The sequence below is a fragment of the Pygocentrus nattereri genome, chromosome 5 (genome assembly GCF_015220715.1).
Source record: "Pygocentrus nattereri isolate fPygNat1 chromosome 5, fPygNat1.pri, whole genome shotgun sequence".
In the NCBI taxonomy this organism is placed as follows: Eukaryota; Metazoa; Chordata; class Actinopteri; order Characiformes; family Serrasalmidae; genus Pygocentrus; species Pygocentrus nattereri.
This window is the reverse complement of record NC_051215.1, coordinates 45032194-45046291: the sequence shown is the minus strand read 5'-3', so window position 1 is coordinate 45046291 and position 14098 is coordinate 45032194. Positions and strand designations below refer to the sequence as shown.

The window sequence follows — 14098 nt, the reverse complement described above, 5'->3', positions numbered from 1 at the left end:
AACACTATCCACCATGCCTCATTACGTGTGTCAAACAATGAAGCACTTTTCTTCCGCCTTATATCTTCGTCACTGCATTCATCTTTGTTGTATTTCACTGTTCTTAAGTGCTCTCTGTCATAACCATCTTCACAAAATGTGGCAGCTTTATTTATTTGTTTGTTGTTGCTGTTGTAAACTGTTTGTATCACTGAAATATACTAGGTGTGAAAAATAACTGAAAAAAAACACACAAGTGCTGTTATTTATAGGCCTTTTTATCAGATACTTTTACTACAGCTGCACCTTGTAGGTTTAAAATCACTAAATGTGGACCATCAGCTAATGCAGTTTATCAGCCCCCTCTGCATCCATCAAAATGACCACCACTGACCAGGTGTCATTGGGCTAGTGGACTGTTTTCAATACAGCAGTGACACCAGCATAATAGTGGCATCGTGGTGCTGTTATGACTGTATCAGGCACATCATTGTTGCTGGGGGTTTAAGCATCACTGCTGCATTGACAATTGTCCCCTAACCAAAAACATCCAGCCAATAGTGGTCCTGTGGTCAGAAACTGACCACTGATGAAAGGCTACAGAATGAATGATGCTTATGAGGTACGGGCTTTAAGTGTACACCTACAAGGTGGACCAACAAGTTTAGGTGTGTCTGATACAATTGATAGTGAGTGTACACAGTGTTTAAAAGCTCCAGCAACACTGGTGTGCCTAACACACTCTTACAAACACAATGTTCCAACATGTCAGTGTCACTGCAGTGCTAAGAATGGTCCACCAACCAAATAACACCTGATAAACAGCGCTGGTCTCTTTCCATTGATGGACAAGGTAGAGGGTTGGTGATAAGCTATAGTCAGTAACTGTCAACCTACAAAGTGCATCTGTGGTAGATGTAGCTAATAAAATGACCAGTCAATAAGAGTATTTCATGTGGTGCTACTTTTATTGTATACACCCCCTGTTTTCAGAGGAACAGCGCTTTGTTACGACAGCAACAGTAAGCAAATAAATCAAAGTTGATGCATTTTCTTTAGATAGTTATGAGAATTATGGCATTTGGCTGACGCTCTTATCTAGAGCAGCTTACAGTTTGATCATTTTACACAGGTAGGCGAAAGTGGTGTTAGGAATCTTGCCCAAGGACTCTTATTGGTACAGTGTAGGGTGCTTACCCAGGTGGGGCATTGAACCCTAGTCTACAGTGTAGAAGGCAGAGGTGTTAACCACTACACTACACCATATTCTCAGCTTTAATGAATGTGAAAAGATCAATGGAGTTATGAGGTTTTCATATGACAGCAGAGACTAGATTTAATTGGAGAAGGCCATGAAGAGAAAGAAGACTGCATTACAGTTGGCTTTGAGCTAATGCTCATTTTGTTGTTGCTGAGATGAGAAGGTGAAAGTTGGCTTTGAGTGCTGGACTTGTGCAGTGTCTGGTCTATAATTTCTCAGAGGCAGGTTGATGTAGAAGCCTAATTAGCGCAGAGAAGTGGTAGCTGTGCATTAATTGCAGGGTTTCTATGGCACTGTGGCTGCTATGTGTTTTGGAGCAGTGCTGTGCTGGCTTGATAGGTGGGAGGGAGCAGGGGGTTGTGGGAGCGTGGGCAGATGCATGCTGGGATGGGCACTGCTCTGCATAAGCTAGGCAGCAGGGGTGCTTACTGAGGGTGGATGGCTACCTGCCAAACAGCATCAATTTCACTGCAAAGTATTGCATTTGAGCTGCTCTACACCATATTCAGGTCATTTTCTATATGGAATTAAACTATTTTAGCCAGACACATGTTCTATATATCAGTCATATAGGGCAGTGTTTCTCAAACCAGTCCTCAGGGGCCACGTTTTTGCTCTCTCTAATGGCCTCAACCATGCAGTGGACCCTAAGGACTGCTTTGAGAAACTGAGCTTAAAATTTGAATCAGTGGATTATAATCATGTTTAACTTCATCATACGAGTCAGTAGAAGTCATCATAAATCTAGGGTGACCATGTCCTCTTTTTCCAGGACTTATCCTCAAGCCTGGCAGGGATTGCTGGTTTCTTTCTTTTTTCTTAACATTTCCTTTCTAGAGTCTTTGTACAGCAAGCTAATCAGGAAGCCACTTTCAAATGATGGCTTTTTTTCCTTTAAGTCATCTATAAATTCCAAGGGCTGTGATTTTTTGGGGGGTTTAGTTCGTTAGATGGCTGACATGGCAGACATTAGAGTTTGATTTGAGAAGTTTTATTTATCTGAGCCAAACTAATCTGTGTAGTACACAGTACTCCACAAAGGTCAGAGACCACCCCTGTCATTTATTTAATTTACAGTCAAAATAGCTAGTTCATACATCATAAAAAGCAGAAAATGTTATATTTAACAGACAACAACACAGAAACCACAACAACTAAATGTAATCTGTATTTTTTTTTATCTAGTGTGGCCATACTTTGCCTTTAGTGCAGCTTCCATTCCATCTGGGAGACCTGTTTACAGTTATTACCACAATCCCAACATTCAGTCTTGGTTGCATTTTCTGCTTCTCACAATTCAAATAATCACACATTCAGTGATGTTGAAGCCTAGACTCTGTGGTGGCACCAGAACACCAGCAGCTTCTTTGTTTGATTTGCAAATGTTCTTTTTTCATTTATTTCTTTTCTCAATAAGGGCCTCTTGAGAGCTACACATCCTTTCAGACCCAAAGCCTTTAGCTGTCTTCTCACAATGGAAGGATGGACAGAAACACCTGTGGATTGATTGGAACTTGATTTTCTCCTATCTCTCAAAGATGAAAGCTTTATGTACTGTTTATCTGAGGTCTACCAGGTATTGCACAGTTGTTAGGCATCTCATTTCCTCTATATTGGCCTACAAAGCCAAAAATGGACCAGCCCCTACCTACTTGATGGCAATGGTAAAATCTCGAACTGTACCATGAGCCCTTCAAGCTTCGAGTACAGCTCGGCTTGACCCGCCATCCTTCAAGGTGCACGGAAGACGAGCGTCGAGAATGTTCTCTGTACTGGCACCCAGGTGGTGGAATGAACTCCCACTGGCTGTCCGAAAAGCAGAGTCTCTTGCTGTCTTCAAACGCAGACTGAAGACTCATCTCTTCACACAGCACTTAAATGAGCATTGAACTATAAGCTGCACTTATTTTATTTATTGTATTGTATCTTATTGTTATTGTATTGCATTGAATGGCACAGAGTTCTGCGTTCAACTCTGGTTCTTTTTCTCTTGGTGTCTGCAGTGACATTTGTTTCTAGCAGTATCTGAGCTCAGGACTGTCTTTTTCTCTAAGCTATTGGTAACTAGCAAAGATACTTTCTCTAGATTGACAAAGCACTTCTTGTAAGTCGCTCTGGATAAGAGCGTCTGCTAAATGCTGTAAATGTAAATGTAAATGTATATCTTTAGATTTTTTTCCACTCCAGTATTGTTAACTCCTGTTACATCTCTACTTATTTGCACACAACTGCTTATTTTGTATAAAACAGAATAAAAAAAGTAATTGCTGTATTGTTCTTGTTATTTTCTGTTGTCTATCAGACGTCATGATCCAGAGCTGCTCCTAAAGTGCCCATTTTGCACATAATGCATTCTACAGTAATGCATTAGGAGTGGCTATTCAGGTTAAGTGCCAAATTCAACAAGCGCTCCAGGATGACTCATGCTGTATGGGGGCGTCAGTCAGCACTGTCTCTGGGCACTGACCTATATATGAGTGGGATCCAGCACTAAAGTTTCACTAGGAGCTCAAGTGCCTCTTTATTGAGTTGGACGCTGCATTATCTCCTCTCCTCCCAACAGTTGACCTTGCTAATTTACGAGCTTGCACAATTTAATGATTAGTTGATGACATGAATTGATGTTAAATATAATATGGCTGGCTGGTAGATGGAAGGAGGAATCATTTGGCTTGGGGTTTACTCTGGTGTAGTTTTGAGAAGAAGGACAGAATATGAAAGACAGGGGTGTGGAAGGCAAGGAAGACGAGGAATGTGATAACCATAATGAAAAACTACTTTATGATGTAGTGCTGAGCAATGCTGTTCTCAATACGAGCTGCAGCTCTGAAAAGAACAGCAGCAATATGAGAGTGAAACACTGAGGAAAACAGAATTATATATTTAGACATAAAATATTAAATAGAGAAAAAATGGAAAGTCATGGGAACAAACACAGCAGGTGGCACGGGGCAGAAAAATGTAATAAATAAAAACCTCTCATAGTAAAGCAAGACTCAGCAAGTTCTGGTCTTCTCCCATAAAGCATAACATTGAGAAGACAGCCTAAACACACAAGACAAGCTACAGCATAGAGAATATAGATACTGTAAAAATACACAAGATCAAAATATCTACAATTTATGACTGAAGTTTCCTCTTCTACAAAAAGCAGCAAATACCAGCATACATTGTGTTTTGGATGCTGGTCAACCAGCATGACCATGCTAGTTGGGAGACCAACTAAAGCAGCACCAGAACAGTCCCAGCCTTATTCCAACAGCCACAATAGCTAGTAGAGGAGAGGCCTGTATAAGAGAATGAGCTGCTCATTTTTGAAGACTCAAATGCTTTTTTTGCTACGGCAACTGACCAGTAGAAAGCAAGAAGACAGTTTGGCCAGGCTTGGCTGTCACTAAAGCGCTCATTGCTGTAACTTGTGCTTGAGTTGTGTTATGAATTTTCAAATTTTTTGAATGAATAACTGTAAGTGTGATCTGAAAGGTTCATGAAGCGACTGCAATATACAACAACGTACTACTGAACGTCCTTGTTGTCTCTCAGCAGTCTGTGGTATCTTGGCCACAGTAACACACCATAAAGAAACTGCATGTGCTAGCAGAATTCTTTTTATTATTCATAGTATTATTAATTCATATTATACAGACAGTCCCAAAAACACACGCCAATTCTCAGGAATCACAATCTAAAGCAGGAGGTCAAAACCAGGGAAGCAAGATGAGAAAAAATGGCCAACACAAGACTTTACAAAGAACTGAACAGAACAGAGTCTAGAATTCTAAATTAATGCCTTGGGTTTAAATAGATCATAACATAAACCTTGTACACATGTAAATACTGAATATATATATATATATATATATATATATATAAATATACATGTATGTGTATATATACGCACACACACACAGAAGTCTACCTTACAGGCTTTCTTATGATTGATGCAGAGCACAACTCTGACAAAATCAGTAGGCCAGTTTTAGGTAGTAGCCATGGGTAACCGTGAATGAATGTCAGAGCCTAGTGAGCTCTCTAAATAGGCAGCATTTTACAATATAATATGCGTGCCCCCCAGCAAGAACGCTGTCTCAATGTGTATGTGTATATGTATATATTCGTATACACACACACACACATATATATATATATATATATGTGTGTGAGTGTGTGTGTGTGTGTGTGTGTGTGTGTGTGTTTACGTATATATACATATATGTGTGTGTACTATATATAATTTTTACTCTGGGGCTGCAGTTTGAACTAATTTGTTAAAATGATCTGCATACTTTATATTCCCTTTACCTTTTAGGCAGCCCATTGAATAGATTGACAGTAGATGTGAAGGTCAAGTTCTGCATTGTGTTGGACTGCTCCATGACAGCCTTGGTTTCATAATGGATTTGTAATGAGGTCAGCGAAGGTGACTCTGTCATTAATGTGCCCTTAACTATGTGGTAATTAGGCTCTGTATGTCATGATCTGTTTGATGTGGTTCAAACGTGCTGAGTATTTCTGTGAACTTCATGAAAATCCCCAAAAACTTTCACGTCCTAGTAGCAGACACAGAAAATCAACCACAACTATATAAAATATAGTCTGTAGACTCCTCACCATGAAAGGAATATAGATTTCAGTGAAGTGATGCTTGTGAACTTGTTGGTGATATAGAACAAGGGATAAACACAAGGGCCAGGAGTTTTATGTGCAGCCACACAGCGTCTTTACTCGAGGGACCTCCTCCTCCTCCTCCTCCTCCTCCCCCTCTTCCTCCTCCTCTCTGTTTATGTAACAGAGCACAGCTCATCTCTCATGCTTCTCTCATATTCTCTCTTACCTCTGAACCGACCTGATCTGCTCATGAAGCCAGAAGAAAGAGGAAGAGATGGTGGAGGAGAGAGTGGAGGAAGAGTCAAGAAGCTCCACATTATTCTGGCTAAGGTGGGCTATGACAGCAGGCAGTCGGAGAAAAAAAGCGTAAGAAAAGGAGGATAAAATAGGGAGGCGTGAGGAGGAGTGCAAAGAGGAGGCATATGAGGAAAGGCAGAGAGTGAGAGGGGTCTCTAATGAAAAGACTATTATAAATGACAAAGACTTCCCTTTTCGGTTTTCCCAAAATAATCATTCTGTTAATTATACTGTTAAACCAGAACAGAAGTCTACCTTACAGGCTTTCTTATGATTGATGCAGAGCACAACTCTGACAAAATCAGTAGGCCAGTTTTAGGTAGTAGCCATGGGTAACCGTGAATGAATGTCAGAGCCTAGTGAGCTCTCTAAATAGGCAGCATTTTACAATATCATATACGTGCCCCCCAGCAAGAACGCTGTCTCAATTCTTACCTCAAATATGCTGCCTACTGAGGGATCTTATTTTATTTGTTTTCTTGCCATAAAAGTTGCACAAATAGCCTATAGTTTGCAATTCAGGTCCATCTGTGATAATTTTGAAGTTCTCAGAACATCAAGCCATTAGCATGCATGTTAACATGTTTTGAAGCTTCAGCAGAGCTGGTTTATGAGGAGCCGGCCTCTTCCTATTTCCACCGTTATATCAAGGTTGCCAACGAATCTTCGAGTCTTCGATAAACATGTTGCTGGCCTGCTAAAGTTGCATACTTTGTCACAATATTTAAAGTAACCTCCACTATAGTTCTCTGCCGTGTTTTGCTCCAATTGTTTCCAGCTATGGGACTCTTGGGTGCAAAATTTGGGGTGCAGTTTGGGCTGACCATCATGACCATACAGAAAATAAACCCACTTCTGAATTTCTAATGCTAGCTTGATTATGTCCTTCAGCTGATGGGAGGATGAGCCGTTACATCAACAAACACTCTCCCACCATCGTCTGCTAGCTGCACATGGGTGAACAGAGAAGGCAGTGGCTAAGCAGTGCGCACCAGCTCATCAGAGATTTTTCGTTCTTTTTCTCCTAATGTCCACTCTTCTGGCCCTCTAAGTTGTCCCTCTCTGCCTAGAAGAACAGGGCAGATCTTTGTAGACGGGTCCCCACCTTTTTAAACAGCGCTCTGAGCTTGCAGACTTTGCAGGATTTAAAACGGACCTTTTTATTGTGTCCATCTGCTGGTTCGCCACCATCTTCACTCTCTTCTTCTTTCTCTGCAAGCCATGGCGTCCACACACCTCCATGGAGCTGGGGGTCAGCCATTGGGTCATCTGGGGGGTTTCTGGCTGGTATGGCTGTCTGATTGTACTCTGCTATCCTAGACAGCAGCAACTTGACCACTTCGGGGCGAGCCTCTGCCAGGTCTGACCTCTCATAGGGGTCAGCAGTGATGTTGAAGAGCCAGACAGATTTGCCCCTCTGGTCCTGTCTCTTCTCCATGCCCTGCCAGTGCTGCGGACCCCCAGGCAGAATCTGCGGGGGGACCCAGTCACCATCCCCTACATTTCCTGTTAACAGCTTCCATTCGCCCACTCGAATTGCTGCTCGCACTCCAGTGTCCCAGATTCCGAAGCCATTGACTGCTAGCAGCCTGTGGTCAACCTCTCCAGGCCGGCGTGAAACAGGGTCAATGTTAAAGAGGATTTCAGTCCGGGGACAAGGGAGACCCTTACTGATGGCCCCCCAGACATCATATCCATCCAGGCGCCGAGGTTCCGCCTCTGGAGATCCTGCCAGAGCCAGCAGCGTTGGGTACCAGTCTGAGACATGGATCAGAGCCCGGCTGACCTCTCTCTTTCTCTCCAGCAGAGGACTGTGGACAAAACCAACTGCCCGCACGCCTCCCTCCCAGTATGAGCCCTTTCCCCCACGCAGAGGCCAGTTGCAGCCCCCTGAGAGAGGCTGCCCACCGTTATCCGAAGAATAGATGAGAACAGAGTTAGCATAGTAACCTTGATCCCTCATCTCCTCCACCATCTCCCCGACCGCTTCATCCACACCACTTAGCATGGCAGCGTAATGGCGCCTCAGCCGGTTGCCAAGGGAATGGTAGCGCTGCAGGAGGTGGGCAGGAGCCTGTAAAGGCGTGTGGGCAGCCTGAAGCGCCACATACAGAAACAGAGGCTTCCGTCGATCATGAGTCCGCAAGATCTTTTTAACCCTAAGGAGTAAATAAATAACAGATTCTTCATAATCATTCACACACAATAATATGCATTAGAAGGCACCATGTAATGGAAAACCAACTGGTAAAGGAGTGGTGCGTTATGTAAACACTAATCAGAAGACAAATAGCATTCAATATGAAGAGAGGTCACTAACATATATTAGTTTTAAAGCCACATTAACAAAAATGGCCTATTTAAGGAGAAAATTAATAGTTGGAAGATATAAAAATAAAAATGGGCCCTTTAATGACGGTGATGATAATGGTAATTTGATATGACATTAGACAGTCGTATGCAAACGTTTGAACGCTGCAAGTCAAATCACGTTTTGTTGATTTTCTAAGTGAACACACAAACCTAGATATGACTTTTTTCTGGAAATTGTAGTTATATTTATTAAATTCAGCTAATGAATGGCAATTGTGCATTAAATTAGCAGAAGTAGAGGATGTGTACTTACTGTCACTTTGAAAATGAACAAAACATGTAATTTGACCGGGGTGATTTAATGCCTCTGAAAACGACCACATGATGCTGGATACATTGTTGTACAATGGTTTTGTGACAGAAATGACACCAAGGTTTAGGTTCCAGCAGCTGGAAAGCGTGTAATGCAAATCATTTTCATGTCTTGTGGGAATGTGCTGTTCTGTATGGGTATTGGAATCCATCAAGCTCTCTGTACTGTATTTCAGATGAATATAACTTTTGACAGTTTTCTTTACTCGACTCAAAATGATAAGAAATTGTTGAAGGCCTTGCTAGCTGCAAGTAAGAAACCAGTCACTAGAAAATGGCTGTCTATTCTGCGCCCTCAATTGCATGATTGGTATGACATTGTTCATGAAATTTATATTATGAAAAAGCTAACTTATTCCTTAAGAATTCAGATTGGCAGATTCTGTCACATTTGATCAAAACGATTACTTCATATAAGACCCTGGTGACGAGGCCGTATGTATTATGTATGTGACCTCCCTTTTTTATTTCCTCTCCTTTCTATTAATGGATGCTTCTTTATATTGTAAATAGTTTTGTGTACGTAAATATATATATATATATATATATATATATATATATATATATATATATATATATAATCAGAAGAAGACATATAGGTACACTGATCATTTCATAGTCAATAAAAAGGCTGAGTTGTGTTGTAGACATCAAGGCGCCTGGTTCCAATCACAACCACTGTAAAGAAATGAGTAGTCGTGGACAGCTCTAGTCTAAGTTTCTCTGGATTGGTGTGTTTCTCTTCAAAACACACTGACTATGTTTACAGCTCAGCAATTAAATTATGCAGAAATGTAAAAAAATCAATGGAATTCCCCTTTACTTTAATGCTGCTTTCTAAAGTGGAGTGAATCACTTTTTTTAGCGGACTCGCTGCTAGGGGTGTATGTTAAACTCAGCAAATAAATGTGCATGAAATGTGTAGATGTGTGTTCTCTGTAGAGGATATGTCCTTATTTTCACAAATCAGTAAAATATCTAATCTGACCAGGGGGTTCGCAGACATTTGCATACTACTGCATGTGCTACATTCACAATATTCTCATGCCCTAGTCAGGTCCTGGTGCCATAATAATTCATTATTTTATCATACCATGCCAAGACCACAGTGGAAACAACACTTTTACCCCCAAACTTCGGAAATAAATTACCCTGCAAAAATGGGTGTTTAAAATTTCAGTACAGTAAAATTTTCACATAAATCAGCTCTACTGCTCAGTGTCACCTCTCTGTGTACAGGCGAGTTGAGTAATTGCCGCTCAGCTCCCAGGCTGGCCGCTCCCCATCGTGCAGGTCGAAGCCGCAGGCCTCTGCTCCGTCACAGCTCTGGAAGCTAAAGTGGTCACCGCTGCCCGTCAGTGAGCCCAGGAAGCTCTGGAAGCCACGGGCAGTCGGCAGACATTCTGGCCTGCAGAAGCCCAGGTGCCACTTGCCCACCATGTGTGTACTGTACCCAGCCTGCCACAGCCTTTCAGGCAGGGTGGGCGTGTCAGGAGGCAGGCAGAGGGGCTGGCGGGAGCGGATGATGGAGTGCTGGAGCCCTGTGTGGATCTGATACCTGTCATGCCCAGGAGAGGGAGAGACTTAACTACAGCACAGAGAAATGTGCTCCATTATAAGAGGGAAGAACTGCTGATATATATCAAGAATATTACTTAAAAAGCCCCTAATGTTCTGACCCATGATAGGGACAAAAACAATAGTGTCTAAAAGAAACTGTGAACCCCTGCAAAGTTCAATACAAGTCAAACAAACTAATATATAAACAAAATATTTCTTGGAATAACAATGCCAACACTAAAGATGCCACATTTTTTTTAAATTGAAAAAAAGTTGAGAAAATATTGGAAGCAGTATGCCAATATTTAAAATTGTATCACTGATGCACCCCTCTGTCTCTATGAGGATCCCTTATTCGTGGTCTTTCTTGGAAATCACTGTCAGTGTTCAAAATTAAGCATCTGGTTAATAGATCTCGTCTGTTTGTGTATTGTTTATAGCTCATTATTTTTTGCCAAACCAATCTGTAATATTTACATAATATAAATATATTTTAAATTTGAATCTTGACATCAGAATTGAGAGTCATGTACACATGTACTGTTACACCCCTAAGGTGTTTAGGCAGGTCTTTACTCACCGTCCAGTCATAAGCTGGCTCCGAGAAGGTGAGCAGATGGGCTGGACGTAGTAATTCTCCAGCTTCACCCCTTCTGCAGCCAGCTGGTCCAGTACGGGAGTGTGGATGTCTGAGCCATGGTAGCCCACGTCACTGTAGCCCTGGTCATCCACCATCACAAAGATGATGTGCGGAGGGACTCGACCCTTGTCTGATGTGTTTTTGTAGGCCGTATCCTCTGCAGTGTTTGGCAATCCCATACTTACGCATGAGAGGCAGCTCAACACTGCCATACAAAAGACAGTCAAACCAGGCAGCCAGGGTGCTCTCATGCCAACAGCCTGGTCCAGTTGGTCTCTAATGTACCGCAGCTAGAATATCTTCCCACCTGATGGAGAAAACAGAATGCATCTGATGCTATCTGGTCACACCTAAGAATGCCAAATGAAATGTTCCAGCGTGGCTATAAAGGCCCATAGTACTGAAAACATTAGTTTCTGAGTTAGACTTTGCGTGACTGGAGCAAAACCAGCACTAGCTTCCTCTGTGCTGCTCTGAGAGATGAGAAAGGAATCAGGCTTGCAGAAATCCAAGCAAAGGCAGACTCTCTTTGACAGCAGCCTGCCACATTCCTCAAGCTCAACAGGCGCCTCTTCAGAGGGTAAACTAGAACAGGGCAAACATACAGACAGGCCCACAGACAATTCATCAAACACCAGTTTGTATGTGCAGTGCAGAAGGACACATTATTTTCCAAATTCTCAAAGATTAAATTATGCAGAAACTTAGAAAAATCATTGGAATTCCCCTTTAAGTTAATCCTGCCTTTTAAATATTGTTTTAAAAACTTGTAATTTCCAGCCAACATTCTTATCTCCATTACAATCATCTCCTGCTAGACGTGCTCCTGTAGCTTGACTATGGATGTAAGACAAGTGGGTTCTGTGCTTCTGATCAACAGTCTGATAGGTCAGTGCTCAGCTAATTTGCATAAAGTTCATCCAGTAAGAGTGACAGAGTGTGTATCAGTGTATGGTCACTATGTGTATTTAGCAACACCTCACAGTGTACATGTCTTAGCCACCTTATTTTTCACCTGGCCGCTGTATTAAGAGTAAGACCAAAATGTCTGGTTAGGAAATGAAAGTGCTCTTCATTACTGTTTTTACTAGTAAGCAAAACACACTTACTTGTGTCTGAGTTATTGTTTTATGCTCCAGTAAATGTCTCTGATCATGCAGTTTGCGGTTGTCACTACGGCTGAGTGAAACAGAAACTACAACAAGAACGTTATGAGTGTTAACTTCTCAAGAAAGCACAGTCCTTCAAAGGACATATAAATAAGGCTTCCTAATCACTGCTTGAAATAGCATAGTTATTATTGTTGAAATCTGTGCCCATAAAATCCAACCAAATGATGAACCGGCTGTTAAACATCCCTGGTTGCTGCTTTAAAACTCTCTTTAACTGGTTTATGCTTTATATTCTCTGTAACTCAGTGTACTGTGCCTCACTGTAGTGCACTGAGCAAGTCAGCAGAAAGCTAACTGACTAACAGGTTAGTGCTTAATAAAAGACAAACTCTGAGTTCAAACCCCCAGAGAACGACTTGGCACAGTGCAGTCAGACAAGTACAGTTCTCCTGGCAACCGCCAAACCCAGACTCGTCCATCGGATTGCCAGATGGAGAAGCGCGATTCGTCACTCCAGAGAACACGTCTCCACTGCTCTAGAGTCCAGTAGCAGCGCTTTACACCACTGCATTCCACGCTTTGCATTGCGCTTGGTGATGTAAGGCTTGGATGCAGCTGCTCAGCCATGGAAACCCATTCCAAGAAGCTCTCTACGCTGTTCTGGAGCATAGAATCTGAAGGCCACATGAAGTTTGGAGGTCTGTAGGGATTAACTCTGCAGAAAGTTGGTGACCTCTGCACACTATGGCCCTCAGCGTCCGCTGACCCCACTCTGTCATTTTACGTGGCCGACCACTTCGTGGCTGAGTTGCTGTCATTCCCAATCGCTTCCACTTTGTCATAATCCCACTGACTGACTGTGGAATATTTAGTAGTGAGGAAATTTCACGACTGGACTTGCTGCACAGGTGGCGTCTGATCACGGTACCACGCTGGAATTCACTGAGCTCCTGAGAGCGACTCATTCTTTCATTAATGTCTGTAGAAACAGTCTGCAGGCCTAGGGGCTTGGCTTTATACACCTGTGGACATGGAAGTGATTGAAACACCAGAATTCAATGATTTGGATGGGTGAGTGAATACCTTTGGAAATATAGTGTATGTCAGATAGGGATATGTTGCTTGAAATTTAGTACCTTCAACTTAAAAGACCTTGCCATGTCCTGCTCATAAATGTGAACAGAATTTCTGTTCATGTGCTTTATTGCTTTATTGTTGAGGAACAGTTGCATGTGTAGGTCCTTTCAAGGTTGGGTTATCCATTGTTCACCTTGCAGGGCCTGTTTACAAGAAAATGATTGACTGTATAAAATATAAAAATATAAAAAAATATTTAAAAAAAAATCAGGTTAACTTTCTTCAAAGCTTTTACTTAGTTTCTTAGTTAAAAGTCAAAAGTTCTTCTAACTTACATTTTAGTACTGCTTATAAGTAGTTCCCACTCACAGGCTGGGACTCTTCATATCACACAGTGCCCCCAGCCAAAGCAACACTAATGCTCCAGTTAATGTAATTATTTGTTCTGATAGCTCTTCTTTATCTGACCACATGCTGTGCTGTCTGTCTGAGAATGAGGAACCATCTGAGCACAGGTCACACTAATGTACCTTTTTATTCTTGGACAAAGAAATCTAAGCAACTTTTTGGCTCCTGAGTGGTGCAACTGATGTTAACTGCCTAATCTCATAAGTGTGAATCTATACTATTAACTCATATAAAATATGTTTTTAGCGGTTCACAGCTGTGTATGGCTGGGCTACAGGATGTCTATTGTAATACAGTTTTCCCATAAATGTTGACCAAGCGACATCAATAATTCTTTTGCTTTAGTATTTTTCATTTCCTGTTTGATCAAAGCTGTCCACCTAATTCCTCACTTACCAGTGACCACAAAATCCAGAAGCAAAAACTAGATTCAAGGTGTGGCTGCAAAAAACATGACACAGGCTATTCTGT

General features: G+C 41.8%; 1 protein-coding gene across 1 annotated transcript; it reads right to left on the bottom strand.

The window, feature by feature from the left end:
* Positions 1-6821: 6821 nt before the first annotated feature.
* Positions 6822-12022, bottom strand: si:dkey-174i8.1 (arylsulfatase I). Its single transcript, XM_017715883.2, has 4 exons — positions 12014-12022; positions 10971-11320; positions 10056-10388; positions 6822-8304 (listed from the first exon to the last, which is right to left on the bottom strand). The coding sequence occupies exons 1-4, from the start codon at positions 12020-12022 to the stop codon at positions 7212-7214; spliced, it is 1785 nt and encodes a 594-aa protein (XP_017571372.2). The 3' UTR covers positions 6822-7211.
* Positions 12023-14098: the final 2076 nt, after the last annotated feature.